At 39.5% G+C, this 24180-nt stretch overlaps 1 protein-coding gene across 1 annotated transcript in view; it reads right to left on the bottom strand.

The window, feature by feature from the left end:
- The window catches only part of LOC132824658 (thyrotropin-releasing hormone-degrading ectoenzyme-like), a 106766-nt gene extending 85153 nt beyond the window's left edge, over positions 1–21613 (bottom strand). Inside the window, exons 1-2 of the mRNA XM_060839293.1 lie at positions 20741–21613; positions 1117–1390 (exon numbers count right to left, since the gene is read on the bottom strand). Of these exons, the coding sequence (XP_060695276.1) occupies positions 1117–1390; positions 20741–21474 (1008 nt within the window). The 5' untranslated portion in view covers positions 21475–21613. The remainder of the gene's footprint in view (positions 1–1116; positions 1391–20740) is intronic.
- Between the last annotated feature and the right edge of the window lie 2567 nt (positions 21614–24180).

Here is a 24180-nt window from a genome sequence, read left to right as displayed (position 1 = left end):
AAATCCATTGGTATTTAGTAATCAAGCTCATCGCCCATCTAAGGCAGCTGTTTCCCTTCCACTGCAACAGCACTGGCAGAGATACCTCTCCATCACATGACTGTCTGTTGGTCCTGCAGTGACCCTCAATATTGTGGCACACTCACAGACCTCAACTGCACTCACTGATATGTTGACAGTCTGGGTCCAAGTAATTTCACTGTCAATATTCATAACCCCCAAAAAAATCAAAACATGATAAGAAAAGGTGCAAAAGAGAATGACTAAAACTGGAATGAAACCAATCAATGTTCATGGTGTAAAGTGGGATTCTTTTCCATCAAAAGACAGGCATGAACAGAAATGTATAACCAATTCATCAGTAGCTAGCAATCAAATAATTTTGGTTTAAGTGAAGGACTTTCAGCAGAACTCAACTCGCCAATATTTAAACGTTTCCCGTTTTCCCAATGCTGTTGGGAATACTGAATAATTTTAGTATTTCCCTTTTGTTTTTATTGCAAAGGGGACATGATTGTGATGTATAGAGTCTTGAGGGGTACAGATGGTGTAGACAGGAAGAGACTATATCCCTTGATAGAGGAATCAATGACCAGCGGGTACAGATTTAAAGTAAGGGGCAAAGCAGTGAGAGAAGATTAGAGGAAAAGCTTTTTTTACTCAGAGGGTGGTGGAAATCTGGAACACACTGCCTGTAAGGGTGGGAGAGGCAGAAACCCTCATAACATTCAAATAATGTTAAGATGTACAATTGTGATGCCACAGCATACAGGGCTATGGCCAAGCACTGGAAAACGGAATTGGAATGGTTAGGAAGCTGTTTTTGAATGGTACGGAATGATGGGCTAAAGGGAATTTTTCTGTTCTCCATGTTTTTATGACTCTATTTTCAGCATTTTTGTTTTGTCTCTATATACCATCACATAGTATGATAATTTATATTTGTTTTAATACAGATTTCCAGTAAATTCTTGTTTATCTCTATAAACCATCACATATTATGACATTTTATATTTGTTTTTATTACAAATTTCCAGCATTTTTGATTTCTATCATACCATTATGTTATTTAATAGTGATATGAGCTCTCTTATTAAAATGCTAACACAAACTTACAGTAATGCCACTTTTGGTAACTGTCTCCTTATATGTGAAGTTGCAAATTGCCCAAGCCAGATAGTACGTGGACATTCGAGGTGTTGGTGAAAATTGTTCTGTGATCCATCCATCTTCCTCATGAATTATGGCATCGACTGGCATATTAGATAGTGCCAAGTAAGATTCTTGGTGTTTGATGGCGATTTTAAATGTGGCTTTGTACACTGGTTCATCCAAACATGGAAATGTCTTACGGGCATGCGTTGGAGAAAACTGTGTCACTGCAAGGTAGCTGGAAGAAAGTAGAATAAGTTTATTAGGTACCTCCCATGGGATTTAACAGCACCACCAAACTGAAGATTTATTTTAAAAGGAATTGATATTTTCAAAGTTTCAGATTCTAAAGTCAAGAGATCACAAACAGATTGATTAACCTGGCATAAAAATGCCCTTAGAATGAAGCTGATTTAGCTCTTTAGCCTGTGAAGACAGTATTGGAAAGCCTAATGCACCAAAATTCAAAGATAATTAGGATCAATAATTAAAAATATTAGGATTAATAACTGTAAACAGGGTGCTTAAAAAATGACAAATAGTCTAACTGGATTATGTAAATTTGTAGTACGTTGCACAAGTATCATGTGTCTCAATTTGTAAAGGTTATTTCACTGTAACTGAAGAAAAGCCTTGCGATGTTCATTTAGAGTACTGTCTCAATAAGTGATCTTGTACAGATTTTATTGATTCCGCTGTGTTCTGGTTACTGACTGTATAATTGGATGTACACGTTACTGCTGGCAGAACACAAAGGAGCTAAAACATATAGCTTCAAGATCTGGTGAGGGGATCACAGAGATCACAACGCAGACTGCAGGACTGCTTCATGTTGTACGGCTACCATTGCGCACAATGTTCAGTACTAGGAGTGGCTCGCATAAGGTCCTTCCAGCCCCTGCCACATCATTCCTTGTAAAAATTATTAGTTCCCATAGGAACAATCACAGAAAGCATTAGACCTCTGTTGAATTGTATCAACAGCCAGAAGAAATCAATCAACAGATAAAGTTAATTTAGATAAATGTGAGATGCTACATTTTGGAAAGGCAAATCGCTGCAGGACTTATACACTTAATGGTAAGGTCCTGAGGAGTGTTGCTGAACAATGAGACCTTGGAGTGAAGGTTCATAATTCCTTGAAAGTAGAGTCACAGGTAGATAGGATAGTGAAGAAGGCATTTGGTATGCTTTCCTTTATTGGTCAGAGCATTGAGTATAGGAGCTGGGAGGTCATGTTGCGGCTGTACAGGACATTGGTTAGGCCACTTTTGGAATGTTGTGTGCAGTTCTGGTCTCCCTCCTGTCGGAAATATGTTATGAAACTTCAAAGGGTGCAGAAAAGATTTACCAGGATGTTGACAGGGTTGGAGGGTTTGAGATACAGAGAAAGGCTTCATAGGCAGGGATCATTTTCCCTGGAGCACTAGATGCTGAAGGGGTGACCTTATGGAATAAATAATAAGGGCTTTATAAAATAATGAGGGTCATGGATAGGATAAATAGATAAGGTCTTTTCCCTGGGGTATGTGAGTCCAGAACTAGAGGGAGAGGGGGAAAATTTAAAAGGGCCCTAAGGGGCAACTTTTTCACGCAGAGGCTGGTGTGTGTATTGAATGTGCTGCCAGAGGAAATGGTGGCGGCTAGTACAACCACAGCATTTAAAAGGCACCTGGATGGGTATATGAACAGGAAGGGTTTAGAGGGACATGGTCCAAGTGGAGGCAAATGGGACTAGACTAGGTTAGGATATCTGAGTGACTTGGACTGAAGGGTCTGTTTCCATCCTGTACATCTCTATGACTCTAAGTAACTAATAAATAATGATGATCACTTTAAGCAGCACTTGTCAGGGGTATTCCTGCTGCTAAATGTCTGGTCAGTTGTGCGAGGTTAAGAGAGGGGGATTGGCTAAAGGGCTGCACTTCAAAATGGCATCACTGTTGTAAAATGAGCTTTGCACACAGACTGATGTTGGGATCTGCCTACTCTGTATACTGGTCCATACTCACGATGTGCACACTCAAGTCTGCACTGCATGATATCCAATGCAATTCACCATTAAGTGTGCTACCTCACTGCGGAATCAGTCTTGGAAATAGATGCTAACAAACCATGTCCCTTGCCCAGATTCCTTTATGACCTCCTTAGAATTAAACTAGGGTTAGCTATGTAAATCAAAAATTCTCAATATAAATATACTTTTGCTTCACTGAGATTACCCTAGCATAGTATCTTCAACTTACAAATAATTAGATGAATATTGATTTTTCTCTTCTCCACTGTTCACAGTAACTATTCTATAATCTGGTAAATCTAACTCTTCTTCAGACAATCAATGCCTTCAACTATCTTGTATTACCGCATCTAATTCTATCATCCATCTCACAAGAACCTGGGTTCTCTAATAGAAAGACAGCGTCCACAAATAGGCCAAGTGCTCTTGCACATGCCACATTTAGTTTAGCATCTACTACTGCTTCTTAAAAAATATATCATCGCATTCTCCTGCCTCATTCAAAAGCAAAAACATGAATATACTGTAAGACAGGTTAAAAAGTACTTGAACAGATTTACTTTCCTGTTATAAAGATACACAGAATTAGGAAAAGAAAAAACAAGATACTTCAAATAGATGACCTAGACCTAATACATAAATCTGTTACAAATCCAATAAAAAAATCTGAAATCTCAGAGATCCTTTCAGACACTTCTAAGTTTCTGAAGAAGTTGAGTGGGGGAAATACTCAGATCAAATTTACTTTTTCACCATCTCTATGCTCTTCAGGTGATTCTATTTTCATTTAGGTTTAGAGAAACTGCATGAAGTTGTTCCTGAATTAACAGAGGGCTGATTAGTTGGATAACTGGTTTACAATGCAGACAATACTTACAATGGAGTTCATTTTCCAGGCTAGCTGAGGTCACCATGAGGATCCCTTATCTGAGTTAAGGTGACCCTCAGGTTAAACCTTCCACCAGCTCTCTCTCTCTGTCTCTCTCTGTCTCTCTCTCGAGAGAGAGAGAGAGAGAGAGAGAGAGAAAACACACTATGGTGACCTTTACTTTTACATGATTTTCTTTCCTTCAAATTGTTATATACTTAAAAATGTTTTCTTTTGACACCTGGCAGAAACCTTCTGGTTGGTTGAAATGGAAAGCAGCAAAGACAGCTACTAAGCATTGACTCTGACAAGGTATTAGTGAATTCCAATACAAAATATTTGAGACAATATCATTCAACAGATTTGTGAGGAAACTTATCATGTCATGGAATAAAATGGACAACAGCAACAAGATTGGCTGAATAATAGGAAACCGAATTTAATAGTTAATGGATATTTTCAGGTTGGAGAAATTTTTGTAATGGACTTTCCAAGGGATTCATATTGGGAAACTTGGTTTTCACAGGACAGTTTAAAAGATTGTAGTCAACAGAAGACACGGAAGAACTGTAAACTGTGCGAAACTTCAAAAGGACAAATTGGTGGCGTGGGTCGTTAGATAGCAGGCAAAATTTAAAGCAGAGAAGTGTAAGGTGATGCACTTTAGTACAAAGAACATGGACAGTACAAAAGGAAGGATTTTTATCATAAATGGTGTGTAAGAGTGAGTGACTAGATCTATGTATTATATGGAGAACATCAGAATTGCAGATTCTGGAGATCAGAGTCGAAAATATGGTGCTGGAAAAGCACAGCAGGTCAGGCAGCATCTAAGGAGAAGGAGAATTAGCGTTCAGGGCATAAGACCTTCATCAGGAATGGTCCTGATGAAGGGTTTATGCCCTCAACATTGACTCTCCTGCTCCTCAGATGCTGCCTGACCTGCTGTGCTTTTCCAGCATTAGACACTCCACTCTGTATGTATTGTAAGTCATTAAAGTTAGTAGGACAGGTCGAGAGATCTGTTAATAATGTAGACAGTATTCTAAGCTTCATAAGTAGCAGACTTTTGTTCAAAAGCAGGAAGATTATGATGAACTTATATGATACTGGTCAGACCCCAGCTGGAGTATTGTGTACATTTCTGGAAAGGATGTGATTATACAGGGGAGAGTGCAGAAGAGATCTGCAAATATGCTTCCAAAGATGAGACACTTCAATAATGCAGAATGATTGGAGAAGCTGAGACTGTTTTCCTTAGAGTAGAACAAACTAAGAGAAGATGTGACAGAAGTTTTCAAACGCATGAGGGTCTGGACAGTGAATAGGGAGTTATTTACTTCTTATAAATAGATTAAGTGCCAGACGGCACAGATTTAAAGGGTTTTGCTAAAGAAGCAAACGCAAGATGACAAAAAAACCTTTACACATCACAAATGATTAGGGTACGGGATGCACTACCTGGAAAAGTGCTGGAGGCAGAATCAATGGAGGCATTCAGAGGGCAAATTGATGCTTTGCTTAAATAGAACCAAACAGCTGCAGGGAAATGGTAGGGGTTTGGCATTAAGACAAGATGCTGAGAGAGCTGGTGCAGACACAATGGGCCAAAGAACCTCCTTCTGCATGACAACATATGAAAATGACATACACATATAATTTATCATTTCCTGCAATATCACAGAGGGCTGTCCTGAATTATAGAACTCAGATATGATGTCAAATCACCAGCCTGCCTTCACTCTTCATCATTTCTAAAATATTCCGAATGGGAAATCAGTCCCAGCCATCTCACTGTGTTTAAAGTACCAGAGTTATAGAGTCATAGAGCTGTAAAACACGGAAACAGATCCTTTAATCCAACTTGTCCACACCAACCGGATATCCTAAATTAATCTAGTCCCATTTGCCAGTATTTGGCCCATATCTCTCTAAACCCTTCCTATTCATATACCCATCTTGATGCCTTGTAAATACTGCAATTGTGTCAGCTTCCATCATTTCCTCTGGCAGCTCATTCCATACACGCACCACCCTCTGCTTGAAACTGTTGCCGCTTAGATCCTTTTCAAGTCTTTCCCCTCTCACCTTAAACCTAATGCCCTCTAGTTTTGGACTCCCCTATTCCAGGGATAAGACCTTGTCTATTTATCCTATCCATGACCCTCATGATTTTATAAACCTCGATAAGGTCAACCCTCAGCCTCCGACGCTATAGGGAAAACAGCCCTAGCCTATTCTGCCTCTCCCAATAGCTCAAACCCTCCAATCCCAGCAACATCCTTGTAACTCTGGTCTGAACCCTTTCGAGTTTCACAACATCCTGAACTACCTTCTTGGAGCTGGCTTGTCACCTGCCTCAGGTAAAGCCAGTGATGGATAGATTGGAGGTGGGTTTAGATTGAGAATCTGATTTTTAAGGCTGTAGCTCCACCAAAACCCTTCCTCAACTACAAGCTGCCTGTTTTTGCTAAAATATTCCCCTTACTATCTTCTAAAAATAGCAAACGAGGAATAAGGAATAATAATAGTGCTGGTCAAAGTGATTTGTCTGAAATGTAATAATACCTTCCCAATTGAACATTCTCAGAATTAATTCTCAGAGTAATAACCACAGGTTAATATAAATGAAGTGGCTCTGTACAATTATTGTAAACAATGCCAACCATGAATGAGTATGTTTCACCTCGATCTAGCTGAGAATGGTAAAACCACCACCATCTCTTCTCAGTCAATTAACTGAGTGAGAACTTTTCATGAGTCCCCAAATTGTAAAAAGAATCAATCCTGTCCCTTCGTTTTAATATACAAAGTAGAAAAGAAAGAAGACACAACAACTGTCCCTGATCTCAGGTGCACCAAAAATCTTTAGAACTGCAGTTAAAGTTTCAGCTCAAGGAACTTAGAAGCCAAATTGTCCATACAAATCCCACAAAAATCACTAATAATAACCAAAAAATTGTTTTTTTGTTGTTTATAAAAAGAAACGTTGTGTTAATAACTGGTCACAGACAGACTGAAGGTTTGCAGCATGGCTGCAAGACAGAAGTATCACTTAGTAGTCAAGTGATCTGACATCACCTCCCAATGATTGTTCAAAACATCATGGGCATTGCTGGCTTGACCAATGGTGTAAACATCATGTATTCTCATTCACCCTTTACATTACAGTACATAAATGGCTGCTCAAGTTTAAGTTTTTCTTATTGTCTACATTCTGATAGAGGGGGAAAGAATGATCTATCCTGGCACCAAGGTTATGGATGGGTGACTGGGAAATAACAGGGAGCTGCACTGACATACTCCCAACAAAGGGAACCTTTCCTAGTGCATGAAGCAAGTCAGCTTATTGATCTATGGAGGCACCTAGCTTGCTTAGAAGCTCTGTAGGGGCAATTTTTCAGCCTGTCCGCCATGAGCAGAGTGCCTATCAGAGACCACCAGCTGAGTGGGGGTGGCCACTGTATAACAGACCAGGCACCACAAAGAGGACCTGAACTAAACAAAGGCTACAGTAATGGCCAAAACTAATGGGGTATTGCCTGGGTTTCTACTCCACCAGAAATCACTTCCAGATGATGTCTCGGCTTTTTAAGTACAATGGGCAGACCAGCAAAGGGCACCATGTGGGCACACAGTCACGGGCCTGTATCAATTGTCCCCCACTGCCATCCCCTATCCCCTGCCGCTGCAATGGGGCCTGCTGTGTTTCTAGGCCTGTTTGTACTCGGATTGAACTCACAGAGTCAATAATCCACCTGGTGTCCTTGTTAGGACGGTGAGTTTGGAGGCAGCCATGCAGAGCGAGTCACGGAAAGTTGCAAAGCCTGCCTCACTATCAAGAACTGCTGGCTCAGGATCCACCCCAGCAACGTCAGAATGATGATGGGGTTCCAAAACCCGTGGGAACATTCTGGACGAAGAGACAGAGAAATTAGAAAGCAAACTAAGAAAGAAATATTGGCTGCAGTGAGCAGAAGGAGAAGGAAGTATCTAATTTACAGGTCAGGAATAGAAAAGATTCACGATGCTAATTGGGCAATTAATCTGATTATTTGTGATTCATTATCAAACCAGCACTGGGAATTTTGACAACGATTTAAAAAGTGACAAAACATGACAAATATAGTATTTTTAGGGACTAAGAACTCGGAACTGTAGAGAAGAAAAAGCATTTGGGTATAACTCATTAGAAGTTAGTGCACTTGTAGAAAATATAATTAAAATGGTTAATGAAAGGTTGGTCTTTTAATCAAGGGGGGCTTAGATACAATGGAGAGGAAGCTTAGCTTCAGTAGTACAGAATCCTGTTCAGACCCCATCTGGAGTGCAGTGTTATTTCCAAATCTGGGCACACATCTCAGGATGGAAGAGCACAATACTCAAAGCTTGGGTCACACAAGGCATGAAAGCAATGAACATGAATAAACACAGTCCTGCAGTGAATACATTGCCAGTTGATATCCAAAAGAACAAACTTTCATCTGAATTCTGGAGTAGAATTAGAATTTTGATAATGCTCCCTGTTACTTAATCTATTCACTTACACTTTGTTGGACTCTGAGCTCCACTTTATCTAAGCATTAAGGAATTTGCATGAAAAGATTGATGACTGTAACAAAATTCTTGCAAGAGTATTGCATTATTTACATCTAATTTGGCTAGTTTAGGACATCAGCTGATCACTTCTGAGCATTTATCATTTGGAAGCCAACACATTTTTGTCTGAACAATGACAGACAGCATACAAATTGATAAATTATTAAAATCTAATCAAAGTTAAAAGATACAAGAAAACGTTGTAACTTTAGTCATGAAAATGCAGCCATGTTAAAGCGCTGCATTATTCTGGAGGGGATTGCTTTCAATACAAGTTGGCAGTCCAGGAATCTGTGAGAAGTTGGCCGGTAATGATCCCTAACAATAGGGATGAAAAGAAATACCCAGAATTTTAGCACTTGAGACAAAAAAAAAGAAAATGTATCAGAAATGCGGAGCCAGAATATCAGCCTTCACAAGCGAAACAGAAAAACGTTTGATAAAAATCCTGACTATTATTTGTTACAACTCACAGCGTTATCAAGTCCCACTGTTGTCAGAGTCATGTTAAAAGTTAACATTTTTAAAAGAATTATGCAAAACCCACCCCCAAACTGATTTTCAGATTCAAATTGATAGAACACATGGACCAGGATTCTGTGCTTCGCAACAATCACTAGTCATTACAGGTAATCATATTAAGCTAAATTAAGTAACCTCTACAGATTAAAACGCCAAACTCTTTATAAACTCCTCCTTACATACACACACACACACACACACACCTTCCAGTGTCTTGGCACAGGTTGGTTGTTTCATTTCTGAAAGATCTCTGGTTTATCCTAATCTATCCTTATCCCTACACACAAGTTGCAACTTTTATTAATAAGGTAAACTGGTTTTCTTCAAGTTTAAAGTGGCTTGCTGCTGAGAACTGAGAAGCAGAATTTCTATCTGCTGCAGACCTGTTTTGATCTGACTGGTTTTCTCTGTCTTGTTTACTGCCCAAGGTGTTCAGTTAATTGACAACCAATCATGTTGCTATTGGCAGATATAGATTCATTGTCATGGATAACTGTTCCCTAGTCCACAAACCAACCAGCTTCACTTGGAAACAATCCCTTGCTGCTCCAGTCTGTCTGCACCTTGGAACCATATGCAGATCAGGCTGGGTTAGGACTGCAGATTTTCTTCCCGAAAGAGAACTACTGAACAAATGTTTTTTTCCAACAGTTGATGATAGTAGTTAGGGTTACTTAAACAAGCCCTCTAACCAGATTAGTTAATTGAATTTAAATTCCACCAACTGCTGTGGTAGGATTTGAAGTAAGGTACCCAGAACATAGTGGGCGGCATGGTGGCACAGTGGTTAGCACTGCTGCCTCACAGCACCTGAGACCCGGGTTCAATTCCCGCCTCAGGCGACAGACTGTGTGGAGTTTGCACGTTCTCCCCGTGTCTGCGTGGGTTTCCTCCGGGTGCTCCGGTTTCCTCCCACAGTCCAAAGATGTGCGGGTCAGGTGAATTGGCCATGCTAAATTGCCCGTAGTGTTAGGTAAGGGGTAAATGTAGGGGTATGGGTGGGTTGCGCTTCGGCGGGTCGGTGTGGACTTGTTGGGCCGAAGGGCCTGTTTCCACACTGTAAGTAATCTAATCTTAATAAATTCAAGCATGTAGATTACCAGTCCAGTAACATGACCACTATCTTCACTAAATGTTTTATTCCCATCATTATTCCAAGACCAGAATTTAAAATGAGGAAGACTACCTTATTCCTCAGTTGAAAATGGGTTCGTGAGATAGGCATATGATCAGGGCCAGGAATTTAGCTGGAGCTGCTGTTATTCAGTCAGAAGTGCAGCACTAATCAAGCTCAAATGTATCAATGGATTTCTGCTACACACAAATCAAAGATATGGTGATAGTGCAAAAGCAAGTCCAGGGAATACTCTATACCCAAATCTTCTTCCATTAATACGACCTGAAATGTAGGTCTTCAAATGTTTGGGATATTTTTAGTCTCATTGTACCTCAGTTGGTTGCACTTTTGCCTTTGAGACACACAGGTTTTGGGTTCAAGTCTCACTCCAGGGCTCAAGCATAAAAATCAAAGTTGGTAATCTATTACAATGTTGAGGGCACACTGCACTAAAACAAAAAACACTCCCTTTCAGTGAGGTGCTCAACCAAGGCCCTGATAAATGTGACTATCAGGAAAAATCAGTGGAGAATGGTTCTAGCTGAGATTCTGTAACACACAAATAATGAATACTATAAAACTCAATTAAATGGATAATATGCAATGATAAAGATGTTGAGACATCATACAGAGCTCAAGAACAGTTCTAAATCATGCTTTGAAAAGAATTCAGCAGTATTAATTAGTTAGTTTCTCTACTCAGACTGAGAACAAAATGAAGAATTGGGACAAAAATTGAAGATGGCATCAAAGGATGAACCAGAGAATTGGCACTAGACATAAGTAGGTTGGTGGAGTGAATTCTATCCATCACTAAAATTCCTTCAATGCTTCCTTCACTCTAGTCCTCAATTTGTATCTTTCCTTTGTTTCACTTCTGAAGTCCTCCCTGACTCAACTTGTTCATAAGACCCACCTCCTGATCCTGCGATCCCATTCCCACTGCTTGTCCCAACATTAGTCGATATTCAAAATAGTAATCTCTCTCTTCAGGTATTATCCTGACCTTCATTAAATCTGTCACCATCAGCCCTGTCCTCAAAAAACTACTCAATGGATCTTGCAAATGACTATCCCGTCTCCAACCACCTAATTTTCAGCATATATAGTCGAGAACTCCGGATTACTTGTAGTAAAGCTACACTCACAGAGCCAGACCAAATCAAAGGCAACTCATAACCACTTATTGCATGTCCCTCGATTATAAGGGGCCAAAATCAAAAACAAAGGCAAATTTTAAAACTTTATGATGTGGCCTGCACATTAACTTTGCATGCTATTAGAAAGAGATGCCATGGAGCGGGGAGGAGATAACGATTTCATCCATTTTGTGTCACTTATTGGACTGATCTAAAAGAACATAAATAGTTGATTCATGAATTCGTAAAATGGAAAATGTCAATTAGTAAATAACATGGCAGGTTATAATGCCTATTCAGTTTGCTGAATAGAGGAATTAATTAGAGACACCTAGAATGTGTTCTTCATGCTCTACAGGTTTTATTTGTTGTCCTTAAAAATAAACAATTGATCTTTTTTCTTAAACATTTATTTGTTAGTATCTGTACTTAGAGTAATTGGAACCCCTATTCTCTGTGTGTTAAATAATAGGCGCAAGTAATATGCATCTTCACATATTTACAAATGCAGGCTTTCCATAGGCATATTTTTAACATCAATCACGCTTGTAGACAGATCTCATGTCATAATTCATCTTTCTATTAAATAATAATGTAACTTATGGGTTTGGCTGGATGGATGCCAACAGTGTGAATTCAATTTCCGCACTGGATGAGAAGGGCATTCCTCCTCAAACTTTTCCCTGCCCCGGAGGTATGATAACCCTCAGGTTAAGCCACCACCTGTCTCCTTAATGAGAGAGCAATCCTCGGACTCTGGCGATGTGTACATGTAACCATTGACTTCCTGGTGACTTTTTAAGTGGTTACCTGAAAAATGTAGTATGACAAGGCCGATTCTGAATAAGTAAACCATCTAATTTTATCGCAAGTGAATATTTAGATATGACCACACTCATTCAATAGAGCTCCTCTTTGTACAAACACAGAATAAGCATTGGATCATGATTGTCTTCTTGAACAAAGTAACTACTGGCGTTCTCCTTCCAAGCCTGAATGATATTTAATAATTCTGTGTTGAAAGCTTGACTGTACTTCCTTCTCTGGTTTTTCATACTCTGAAAGAGCAGAATCATCGCATCCCAATACAGTGGGCATAAATTGATTGCTACCATCATTGCCTTTCATTAGAATATATTTTATGTGGAAACAACCATCAAAGCTTAACTCATTAGCATGTAAAACACTTATCCTCTCAGTCTTTTCTGCCAAATTTGCACAAACATCATCAGTTATCTCTGGCCAAGATAGGATTTATTGTCCATCCCTAGTTTCCATTGAGAAGGGGATGGTGAGCTTCCTTCTTGAGTCACTGTACATGGTATAGGTAGACCTGTAATGCCATTAGGGAGGATTTTGACCCATAGACTGTGAAGTGAGTGACAGAATTCTAAGACAGGATGGTGTTTGACTTGCAACCTGCAGGTGATGGCATTCTGTGCATCTACTGCTCTGTCCTTCTCGTTGATAAAGGTCACAGATTTGGAAAATGCTGTATAATGCCACAAACAAAAGGGAAGTGGGAGTGAATTTAAATCATGACTGACTTTCCAATGCTTCAGCTTAACTATTCTATCTCATGCCCGACTTCCGACTTGCGCCTGCAGGTGACGAACAGGCTTTGTGGACACAGGCAGTGAGTTACTCGTTGCAAAATTTCCAGTCTATGACTTGCTCTCTTAGCTTCAGCACTTAAGACTGGTCCAGCTCAGTTCCTATCAATGGTCAAGATTAGAGTGGTATGGAAAAGCACAGCAGGTCAGGCAGTATCCGAGGAAAATTGACATTTCGGGCAAAGATCCTGAAGGTGATTTTCCTGCTCCTCGGATGCTGCCTGACCTGCTGTGCTTTTCCAGTACCACTCCAATCTTGACTCTAATCTCCAGCATCTGCAGTACCCACTTCTGTCTCCTTTCAATAGTGACCACCCTACGACATAGATAAATGAGGATTCAACAAAGGTAATGCCATTCAATATCAAGGGTTGAAGGTAGGATTCTGTCACATTGGAGACAGTCATTACCTGGTATTTGTTTGGCCACAGACTTGGACATGGACTATTTCAGTAACTGACTAGTCACTTGCACTTGAAAGATCAACTATTTCTCTCTCCACGGGTGGCACCTGACCTGAATATTTTCAGCAATTTCTGTTTATATTTTCAGTCAGGAACACATCTATATATTGATCTCTGATGAAAGTTAATACCTTAATTGCCCATCACCATTCCACACCAATTCCTCAATTGTCATTCCACATGTCATTTGTGAAACAAAATGATAATAGAACTGTTGGACTAATTACTGTAAGCAAATTGATTTAAACCCACAATATTTTCCATTGCAGTAAATAGAACATATCAATTGAGTGTTGTCCTTAATAGTCCATTTAAGTAGTTCAGTTACAAAAAATGCAATGAGCAATTTAAATATTTGCCAACAGCATAAACAGGACATTGAATTACTGAGCTGTTGGAATCGTATTAACTTCAGTTCCTGCAGATGAAAACCAGAAAATATGGCTTCCTCAATAATGTCCAACACTTGTTTTCATTATGCCATGGGATGTGGGTGTTTCAGCAAGATCAGCATTTACCTCCTATATCTGTCTCCTTCTAAAATTCATAAATAGCATTATACGAGGATAATGCTATTTCAGGCCAACTGAATGTATTTCTTTCTCCCCTTGTCCAGTCTCTTCCAACTTATATTTGTAACTCTTCTGACAACTTAAGTTATTTCACTAATTTTCGGTTTCCTTGCCATAATCAAACTGCTTCCTCCTCGTTATGATTATCCAATCTCTCTACACTGCCATTCCTTACCAGGTTAGTGTGTACGTTCACTGCTACTTTCTTGAACAAAAGTCCATCTACTATCACCTTCCTCTGCCTGGGTGAATGTGTTCTCTTGCCTCCTGGTCCAGAGGTACAGACACAACCTGAGAACCACAGAATTGAGGACAATTGTTAACAACCAATCCTTGTCACTCATTGGGTTACCTCTCTTTTCTCCTTTTAAGGATGATCTTCAGGTGACATGAAGTCAAGCTGATCATTAATTACACACTTGCAATGACCAATGAGCCTTTCTCCATACTCATTCAATTGAAGCTACTTAAAAATTATTAAATGTCGTTCCATCAGCTCTGTATCATTTTACATTTGGATCTCAGCGCATTGCAAAGTGCATGCTGAAAGAAAATCAGATTCATGGGAGGGTGGGACTTTCAGAGCAAACAGCTTTTGCATTTTCTGCAAGTACTTTGGCAAGACGTATTTTTGGGGTTGAGTGAAGGGAGGAAGTTTGGAGGCAAACTTCAGAAGGTTGTCCGCTGAGGCTAAAATTCACAAAAACATAAACAAAAAGCTGGCCCTTGTGGAAGACCATTATGGAAAAAAATATCCTTACATAGATAGGGCTTCCATGTTCCAAATAGGAACTGCGGATCTGAAATACAGACAATATAGAGTGCTTTAATAAGCATGCCCTCATGCAGACTCTGAATGCATGGTAAGCTGACTGGCTGCTTTCAGGTGTGCTGAGCATATAGGAGCAAAGGAAAATAGGCCATTCAGCCCATCATTGCTGCTCCACAAATTAAGATGCTCAGAGTTGATCGAACACTTCAACGCCTTTCATCCACACTATCCCCATAACCTGTTCTGCTACTGATAAATCAGCATTCCTTAATCTCTACTTCAAACATTCTCAAAGACTGAGCTGCCGCAGCTCTTTGGGTAAACAATCCCAAAAATTTACAGGTTTCTAACTAAATGGTTTCTCCTCATCTCAGTCCTAAGGTGGCATCAGCCATACTTTCAAACTGCTCTCCCTGGTTTCAGACTCCCTGATCTTACCTGGATCTGCCCTGTCTACCCCTTTAAACATTTATTGGTTCCAATGAGATAATCTGTTCAAAACTCTAGAGAATACAGGCTTAGATTTTTCAATCTCTTTATGGGACAACAAGTCTGGTACATGTTCACTGCATTGCCTGTATGGCAATAATATCCTTCCTGAGATATGGAGACCAAAATTGCACACATTACACTAGGTGTGGTCTAACCTAACTTCTATACAATCGAAGCAAGATTTCACTACTCCTGTAGTCAGATCCTCTTGCGGTTAAGTCTAATGTTACATTAGCTTTCCTAATAGCTTGTGTACCTGCATGTTAAACGTTCAGTCACTTACTAACAAGGACACAGATTCCTCTGTACATCTCCTCTCTTCAACCTCTTAGCACTGAAAAAGTATTCTCCACATCTGTTCTTCCTAACAAAGTGGATAACTTCAAATTAGATAGATCAAAAGACTCAGGCCTTTGTTTCAAATTATAGAGGGATAGTAAATGCTGTTTTGTGTGATCAGCCCTACAAAATCTGATAAATGCATGAGACAAAAAAAATCATGGACAATGTATCATTAACACACCAAGATAAAATGAGGGGTTGAAACCAAGACATGCTGTAAGAATGCATACATTGGTAACTTGTCCTTGAAAGGGTTCAGAAAAGATTTACAAGGATGTTGCCAGGGTTATAGGATTTGAGCTGTAGGGAGAGGCTGAACAGACTGGGGCTACTTTCCCCAGAGCTTCAGAGGCTGATGGGTGACCTTATAAAGGTTTATAAAATCATGAGGGGCATAGATAAGGTAAATAGGCTAAGTCTTTTCCACAGGGTGGGGGCATCCAAAACTAGAGGACATAGGTTTAAGGTTAGACGGCAAAGATTTAAAAAGGATCTAATAGGCAACTTTTTCATGCAGAGGATGGCGCATGTATGGAATGAGCTGCCAGAGGAAGTGGTGGAGGTTGGTACAATTACAACTTTTAAAAGGCATCTGGATGGATATATAAATAGCAAGGGTTTAGAGGGATATGGGGCAAATGGGACTAGATTTATTTAGGATATCTGGTCAGCATGGACATGTTGGGTCTGTTTCCATCCTGTATATCTCTCTGAGTCTGACTCTAAACGAAGTGAGAATAGAATTTTTCCCTCAATGCTAAATGGGTTATTTTTGCTTATTAACATTTTCCCATAGACAACAATAACAATTCATATCCGCATCAACATAAACACGTTTAAATAAATGAGCATTGGTCCAAGTGAGAAATGAACTTTTTTTTTGTCATTATTGACCTATACTGATGTTTTAACCCAAAGCAAGGTATTACAGAAAAGGAGGCAAAGAAATCATTGCCATGTCTAGTAGAGACGTGCTTAGAAGCACAAAGAGTTCATCATGTATTGTCAAAGACAATTCTACTATTTTCTCACAGCAGATCTGAGAGCAATGCTGAGGATACAAAAGATGACAAAACTTGACTAAATGATGCAAACAGCAGACCTATGAAAGAGGTTGCATTGTGGCCATGTCTCTATTGGTAACTCACTTCCTGTTAAAAGCATGCGTTGAAACTAACCCAGCCTCACTGTTACTGAAGATGCCACTCAGTCTTTGCTGACATTATAGACTCTAACCAAATCGATCAAAGCAACCTTAAATCTCATCACTAAAGGCAGCTCACACTCAGATCTGAATAAAGTTACATCTAAAGAGTAGAATTGAAGTGTATTCTGAAACAAAAATAGGAAAATGCTGTGTATACACAAAAACAGAAATTTCTGGAAAAACTCAGCAGGTCTGCCAGCATATGTGGAAGGATCATTTGACCTGAAACATTAACTCTGATTTCTCTCCACAGATGCTGCCAGTTCTGCTGAGCTTTTCCAGCAATTTCTGGGTTTTTTTGTTTCTGATTTACAGCATCTGCAATTCCTTCAGTTTTTAAAATGCTGTACATATTCAGCAAGACTTATTCAGCAAGACATATTCAGCAAGCATATTCAGTATCCATGGAACATTTCAGATTGATGACCTTTCATTACTTAAACATTAACTCGATTTCTTTTCACCTGCCTGACCAGTTGATTATTTCTAGCATTTTCTCTCTATTTCAGATTACCAGCATCCACATTATTCTGCTTTTAAAATATATGCATCTGGTTGTGCCATTTGTTTTACATTCACTCTTACACAACAAGTAACTCCTGCTCGATCTCCATCAAACAACCATTTAGCTGAACTTTGCACATTCTGCACTGCTGCACAACTCAGGCACTGCGTGTTCCACAAGGAGATTCACAAAGTTTTTTAACTCACCCAACTTACATTTAGCCAGTTTAATATATATAAGCACCTCTTTATTACTCCTGTAGTCAGATCTCTTGCGGTTAAGTTTTGCATACTTTATATTTCACTTCTCTTGATGCTTGCAAATTTAGAAAAGTCACATAGATCAGAGTACTGTTTTCATTGCATCAGTGCACTTTTCCATGACTAATATAGAAGATCAATAAATAGCCCATTCCATGAAAAGGAAGAAAATTGGAGCTAATGCTGCATGGCTAAAAGAAATAGTTTCCATATATAAAGTGAATTTGACTCCCTCAAGGCCTCCCAAAGTGCTTCAAAACCAAACAGATTTTTTACAAGTATGGTCACTGGTATTTTCTAATCACACGCTGTGGCAAATTTGTACACAGCAAAATCCCACGAATAGTAAATGAGTTGATTTGTTAATCTCTCCCGGTAGCCGCAAGAATGATTTATGTTGACCCAAACACAGAGAATGCTGGAGAAACTCAGGCCTGGTAGCATCTGTGGAGACAGGAATAGCTGCCGGATGTAATGAATGTCTGCAGCATTCTCGGTGCTTGTTTCAGATTTCCAGCGCCTGCTGTATTTTGGCTTTTATTAAAGTATGCAGAGCAAACTGCCAATTCCTCTTCAAAAAAAGTCTCCTCAGATACCGCATTAATGTAAGACAACTTTTGCATAAAATAGTCGGGAAGCAAACTTGGATTTTTCATTTTCGGCATTCCTATTAATTATAACAAACCTGAAATGTCAACTATCCTGCTCCACCAGTGCTGCTGTGTTTTTCCAGCTTCACATTTTGTCAATTCTGACTTCCTGCATTGGCAGTCCTTACTATTTCCTTAATATTAATCATACCTACTCCCAGGTCTAATATGCTGTAATCTGATGTTTAGTAAAACTCCCTTAATTCTATTCGTCGTTGAAAAATATTGCTATCTTCTAACATGTTTGGGAAAGTTACCGTGAGACTGTTCATTAAAGCAGAACTCCATGTGGGGTTGTGGGGTTTCCTGAGTGTTAGTATTACAGTGCAAACAATGAGTTATTAAGATGAGTCCGTTTTATTTAAAGTAAACCTTTGAAGTGTCAGTATGAATTCTTCAGGTCTACACTCCAGACCGTCAGAGTTAGAATGTAATATTGTTATTACTTAGCAATTCTTTCTGGTCAATTTTATGAAATGATCCACAAAGGAAAGTTGATTTTGTCAAACCCAATTCCAGACAGAAGAATTGGACTATCAAACCGAACAGGAATCAAAATCTGAACAATCTTTGCGAAAAAAATCAGCACAATTGAGCTCAACCTACAATGTTCTCTTTCCTTACTGTCATGAAATGATTTGTGGTATTTTTTGGAAAGGATGGACTTTTTTAAATTCATTCTGGAGATGTGAATTTTGTTGGCTGGGCCAGCATTTAATACCCATCTGTAGTACTCTTGAGAGGCTGGTGATGACCTGCCTTCTTAAACTACTGCAATCCATTTGCCATAGGGACATCCATGATGCCATTATGGAGGGAGTTCCAGGATGTTGACCTAGTAATACTGCAGGAGCAGTGATACATTTCCAAGTCAGGAGGGAGTGACCTGGAGGGAAATATGCAAGTGGTGGTGTCCCCAAGTATCTGCTACTTTTGTCCTTCTGGATGTTAGTGGTCATGAATTAGGAAGGCACTGCCTTGCTGAATTTCCGCAATGCATCTTGTAGATGGTACGCACTGTTGCTACTGTATGTTGGTGGTGGACAGAGTGAATGTTTGTGTGGTGCCAATCAAGTGGTCTGCTTTGTCTCGGATGATTATTTACCAAATTTGTACTTCTCTTGCAGCTGTACCAATTGCAGAATAAATTGGAACTTGGTAATAATTCATATTTAAACCATTTGAATGGAAGCTAACCTAATAACTCAGCAACTTTTTAATATAAACACTAGACTGTTTGCACACTTTGTGTTCTTGCTGTACAGCACTGCTGCATCTGAAGTGCAAACAGAAGATTCTACATATATTAGTTGCCAATTTATTTAACTATGTTTTCTATCAATACTTTTTAAAACATTTTTATGGCTCTATGATTATTCCTGAATCTAATTGTAAATCAGCCTCAAGCAGAACAATGCATTTCTCCTTATGATACACATTTGGCATTTGTGTAACCTGATCTTTCACACCAATATTAATGACAAATATGCAGTAGAACTCTGCTGTTTACTTTGTAGAAACGAGAATCTGGCATCAACAACAGGGCCATCCAGAGAAGGCACTGTTGCCTCATTAGCTCCATAGCCAGTGCACAGCATAAATCCATTATGATAAAAAAAGTTTTTTAAAAAATATGTTGTGGTTCAATTATCCCATTGATTCTATTCAACAATTAGAAATATTACCAGGAGGATAAGTCATCATAGCAGAGTTCTGTGGATCTGTGGTTTCCCAACGTTCCCTAGTATATACAAACATGATTACAGCAGCCCCTACTGGCACAATGTTAACAAATTAACAGGAATTATTAGCCAAGAGATCCCAGGTCCTTTTAGTTTGTCTTTTTATAGTAATGTATTTGCATGGTACAGTGGTTATGGAAATGTTTCTGAACCATTAATCTCTAATGATTAATCTTCAACAGACCTACACATGGTCTTGTTGTAACACCACTGGTACACAACAAGTCTGAATGTGGGATATTTCTCCTTGGTGCAGATAAACTAATGGAATGTGTTGAGAGTCTGTATCTAGCAAATGCCAATGAGTTTAAAAAAACACACCTGCTATTAACAACAACAATCCAAAATTACAATAACTTTTAAATAATTGAAGAATAATAGTTAAACATCCAAAGTAGTGCTAATTAGGATCATTGAAAAATCCACCAGTTTTCCTTCAAATCTTGAACTCAATGACTGAGAAAATGGGTCATCCCAAAGTTTTTTTTAAAGATTACATAATATATTCAAAAGCTGATTTCAATTAGTTTCTATATTCCATCTGCACTTTTAAGCTTTTCTGTGATTTTACAATCATCTGGTATGATAATCACTTTTTCGTAAAAGCTAAAGAGTAATGAAATTGCTCAACACTTCAATTCACATTTATGTTATGTTTTCTAATCACCTAAAATGCTCAGTAACTAGTTAACTTTTGGCAAACATACCTTCTCTCTCCATTTGTCACGTAGGAGCTCCGAAAGAAGCCAAGTAATTCATCTGCTATTTTGGCACTGTATTTTATTGTCGCAGTGTAGTGTTTCTGTGCTTTCAGCTCCCTGGTCAACATAATCACTAAAACTTGATTCTGTGGATATAGGAAATATTTTCTAATCCCAAGGTGTTCAGAGGTATTTGCAACAGTGACCTCAACCCCTTCAACTGGCAGCTTGTCTGCATGCAGCACTATGTATTTTGTAGGGTTCACACAGTGCATCCAAATGCAGATTTCTCCAGTAAAAGTAAAGTTATCCATGAAAGCAGTTAAGTTCAGATCATAATGATAGGGTTTTATTGAAGTGGGCAGTCTCAGCTGTGTCCATGGCTTTTCAGCAATTTTACTAGGATTGGGATTGCTGAGGCTCTCTCGAGTCTGGTTGAACTTGGCCCCACTGTAAATAGTAGCATTCCCTACCTTGGTGCTGCCATCATTTGAGCACTCTTCAAACTTGACACTCAGAAGCACGGCTATAATTGTGACTATGATGAGACCCAAGATGGAAATGGCAAAGCCCAGTACAAGCCTCCTATGCACTGTGATGTGTCTTTCAGTGGTCCTGGGTCGAACCATCACAGAGTCGGCCCACTGATCGGACAGCCCCCGTCCATTCCTCATGGAGTCTTCTTCAATTACCATCTGTGTGAAAGACATGCTTTTGTCTCGTTTATCCTCCAATGCCATCACATTCACTGCTTCTAGTCTTTATAAGGTGCAGATTACAAGGAAGAAAAGGGAGCAAACAGTGCTTCCTTGGTTCACAGTCTTATTCAGTTGCACTGAAGGCAAGGAGATCTTTGCACTGACGAAGAGAAAAATCCAATCTTCTGTCAGTGAAGGTTTTGTTTGATTGCAACTAATATTGGTCTGAAAATCAATAATGGAAAAGGGGTTTAAAGAAATGCTGTTTGTCAGACAACAGATTACATTCCACTTGTCTCCTGCAAGTCCATGTTTTCTGATATTTCCATCTCAGTATTTCAAATGGAAAGATCTGGCTGTTCCAGTGGATACAGGTGACAGATCTTGGCACTGGCAAATCACCATTTTGGGAGAGAATACTCAAAATGTCACAGTCCTGGACAAGCCTCGCAGAGAAGTGCAGACCACCAAAGCAACAACTTTCACGTCTCTGCAACCTGTTAGAGAAAGGAGATTCAATTAAGAGCACGACTGTGAAAATCTGGCATAATCAAACAAAACGTGACTGTCATCTTGCTACAGGTTGGTACTAACCCTATTTGTTGGTCATGCCCATGTTTAATAGTAAATCAGCGATCCTCACTTTAACTTCAATCAGCACTCCTATAGCCTTGACTCCTAAACCAAAACTGAAGAGAAATAGTAAATAGTTGATGAATAATCATGATCACAATTCTGTGAACACATCTGTAATGGATACGACTGTTGTACCTTATTAAAATGCACATCAAATCATTAAAATAAACCATAATAGCAATGAAATCATTAAAAACCTGCTGGCTAGTATTAAGCCCTGTGCACATGAACACACTGGTGAGAAAGATGGCCCTACCAAACAGCCAAGATGTAGCAAAGCAAACAAGATATACCGTCCCAGGATTGTGTTCTTGGGATTCCAAAGTCTGCTCCCTGTGTCTCTGAATTCCTCAGTTGTTTTGCAAACATCAGAACACAGATTTATAAACAACCCTGAGGGCAAAAAAAATCAAAATACATGGAAAATATACATTGTACATACTTTTAGAAAACTCTCAAACACACTGGTTCACCGTTGCGGCGTGGAGACCTCCGCACAATTGGAAGAAAGCGAGTGTGTGCCAGGTTGTGAAGGGACTGGATGGAGCAGGCTGTACAGCTACAGCAAGTTTCCCGCTGGCTGCTGGCAGTGCCGGCTGCTTCGCTCAGTTTTCACTGGAGCTCGCTGCTGCCGCCTGCTGCCCGAACACTTGAGAGCCAGCAGCGTCACTGATCCGCCTCTCCCACCTTCAGCAGCCAGGGCTCATTCCTCGCTTCCTCCCACACTCTCCACTAGCTCCATTTGTTACTGCAATTACAAACCTGCTGCCGCTTGTGTATCTTCAGAGAACTGCCACCTCCCAGCAATAGCGGGAATTAAAGCCTCTCGAGAGAAAGACTTCAAAAGAAACTGCTAATGCCACTCAATTTCTATAGTTTGCAATTGGTCTCCATGTTGTAAAATATTTAACAAAACACATAGGGAGGATGGAACTGCAAAGTTACACCGGGGTTTGTAAACTAACCCATTTATAGCTTTCCTCTTTTATACATTGATAATACCTTTATGAATTTCCTTGTCTGTACCTTATATAGGAGTCAGTTTCACACAAGTGCTCAGAGATCTCCCTTCTATTCTGATATTTTCCCCAATCAATCTGTTCGGAGCTAATACTACAGACCTCTACAGTAGGTGGGTCTTGAACCCAGGTCTCCTGACCCAGAAGTAGGGATACTGTGGCTGCATCATTCGAGCCCTCGTTCAGGGTCAATGACGCTTCAGTGACACTTCCCGGTGAGTGCCGAGTGTCGCCAAACACAGTTTTAAAAGGGTGGGATATTTGGCCGTGCAGGGAGGTGGAAATCAAAGCTGTTTAATAAAAGGGGAAAAGAAGCAGAAAATTGTCTGTGAAATGTACAAAATCTTAAACTGTGTACAGGCCACTCGTTCCACTTGGACTGCTTTTAGCAAAACATTCACTAACAAGTTCAAAAGAAATACAGCATATTCCACTCCTACCCATTGAAGTTTGGAAGTTATAGAAGAGAAAGATTTTCCATTACATTATCTTCATGTTTTTGGAAAAAGACATCATTGTGAGCAGCACTGCTGTCCAACTTTAATTATCCTTGAGTAGATTCTACTGTACTACAAGACAGTGAAAAATAACACGAATGGTTCGGAATCAAAAAAGAAATCCAAAATATTAAATATTTATCATGGTGTTGGCTTCCAGTGTGGGACTATTGTTATGTGGGATTCTCTTGTTTTATCTTGGTGCAGCAAGGTTTTGCAATGCCACATAAGGCATATGATGCAGACTGGGATTTGTCTTCCAAAATTACTCTTAGATTTGTCCAAACTTTTTACAGATCTTGTCCCTTCATCTATGTTTGCCAATAGAGAAATGATCGCAAGGTTTGGAACTCAGGTCGAGGTTTAGGGTGCAGGTTTGCTCACTGAGCTATAGGTTTGATATCCAGATGTTTCTTTACCTGGCTCGGTAACATCATCAGTGGCGACCTCCAAATGAAGTGAAGCTGTTGTCTCCTGCTTTCTATTTATATCTTTCTCCTGGATGGGGTTCCTGGGGTTTGTGGTGATGTCATTTCCTGTTCATTTTCTGAGGGGTTGATAGATGGTATCTAGATCTATATGCTTGTTTATGGCAT

The sequence above is a fragment of the Hemiscyllium ocellatum genome, chromosome 19 (genome assembly GCF_020745735.1).
Source record: "Hemiscyllium ocellatum isolate sHemOce1 chromosome 19, sHemOce1.pat.X.cur, whole genome shotgun sequence".
Classification (NCBI taxonomy): domain Eukaryota; kingdom Metazoa; phylum Chordata; class Chondrichthyes; order Orectolobiformes; family Hemiscylliidae; genus Hemiscyllium; species Hemiscyllium ocellatum.
The sequence above is the reverse complement of the archived record's forward strand: the minus strand, read 5'-3'. Positions and strand labels throughout refer to the sequence as shown.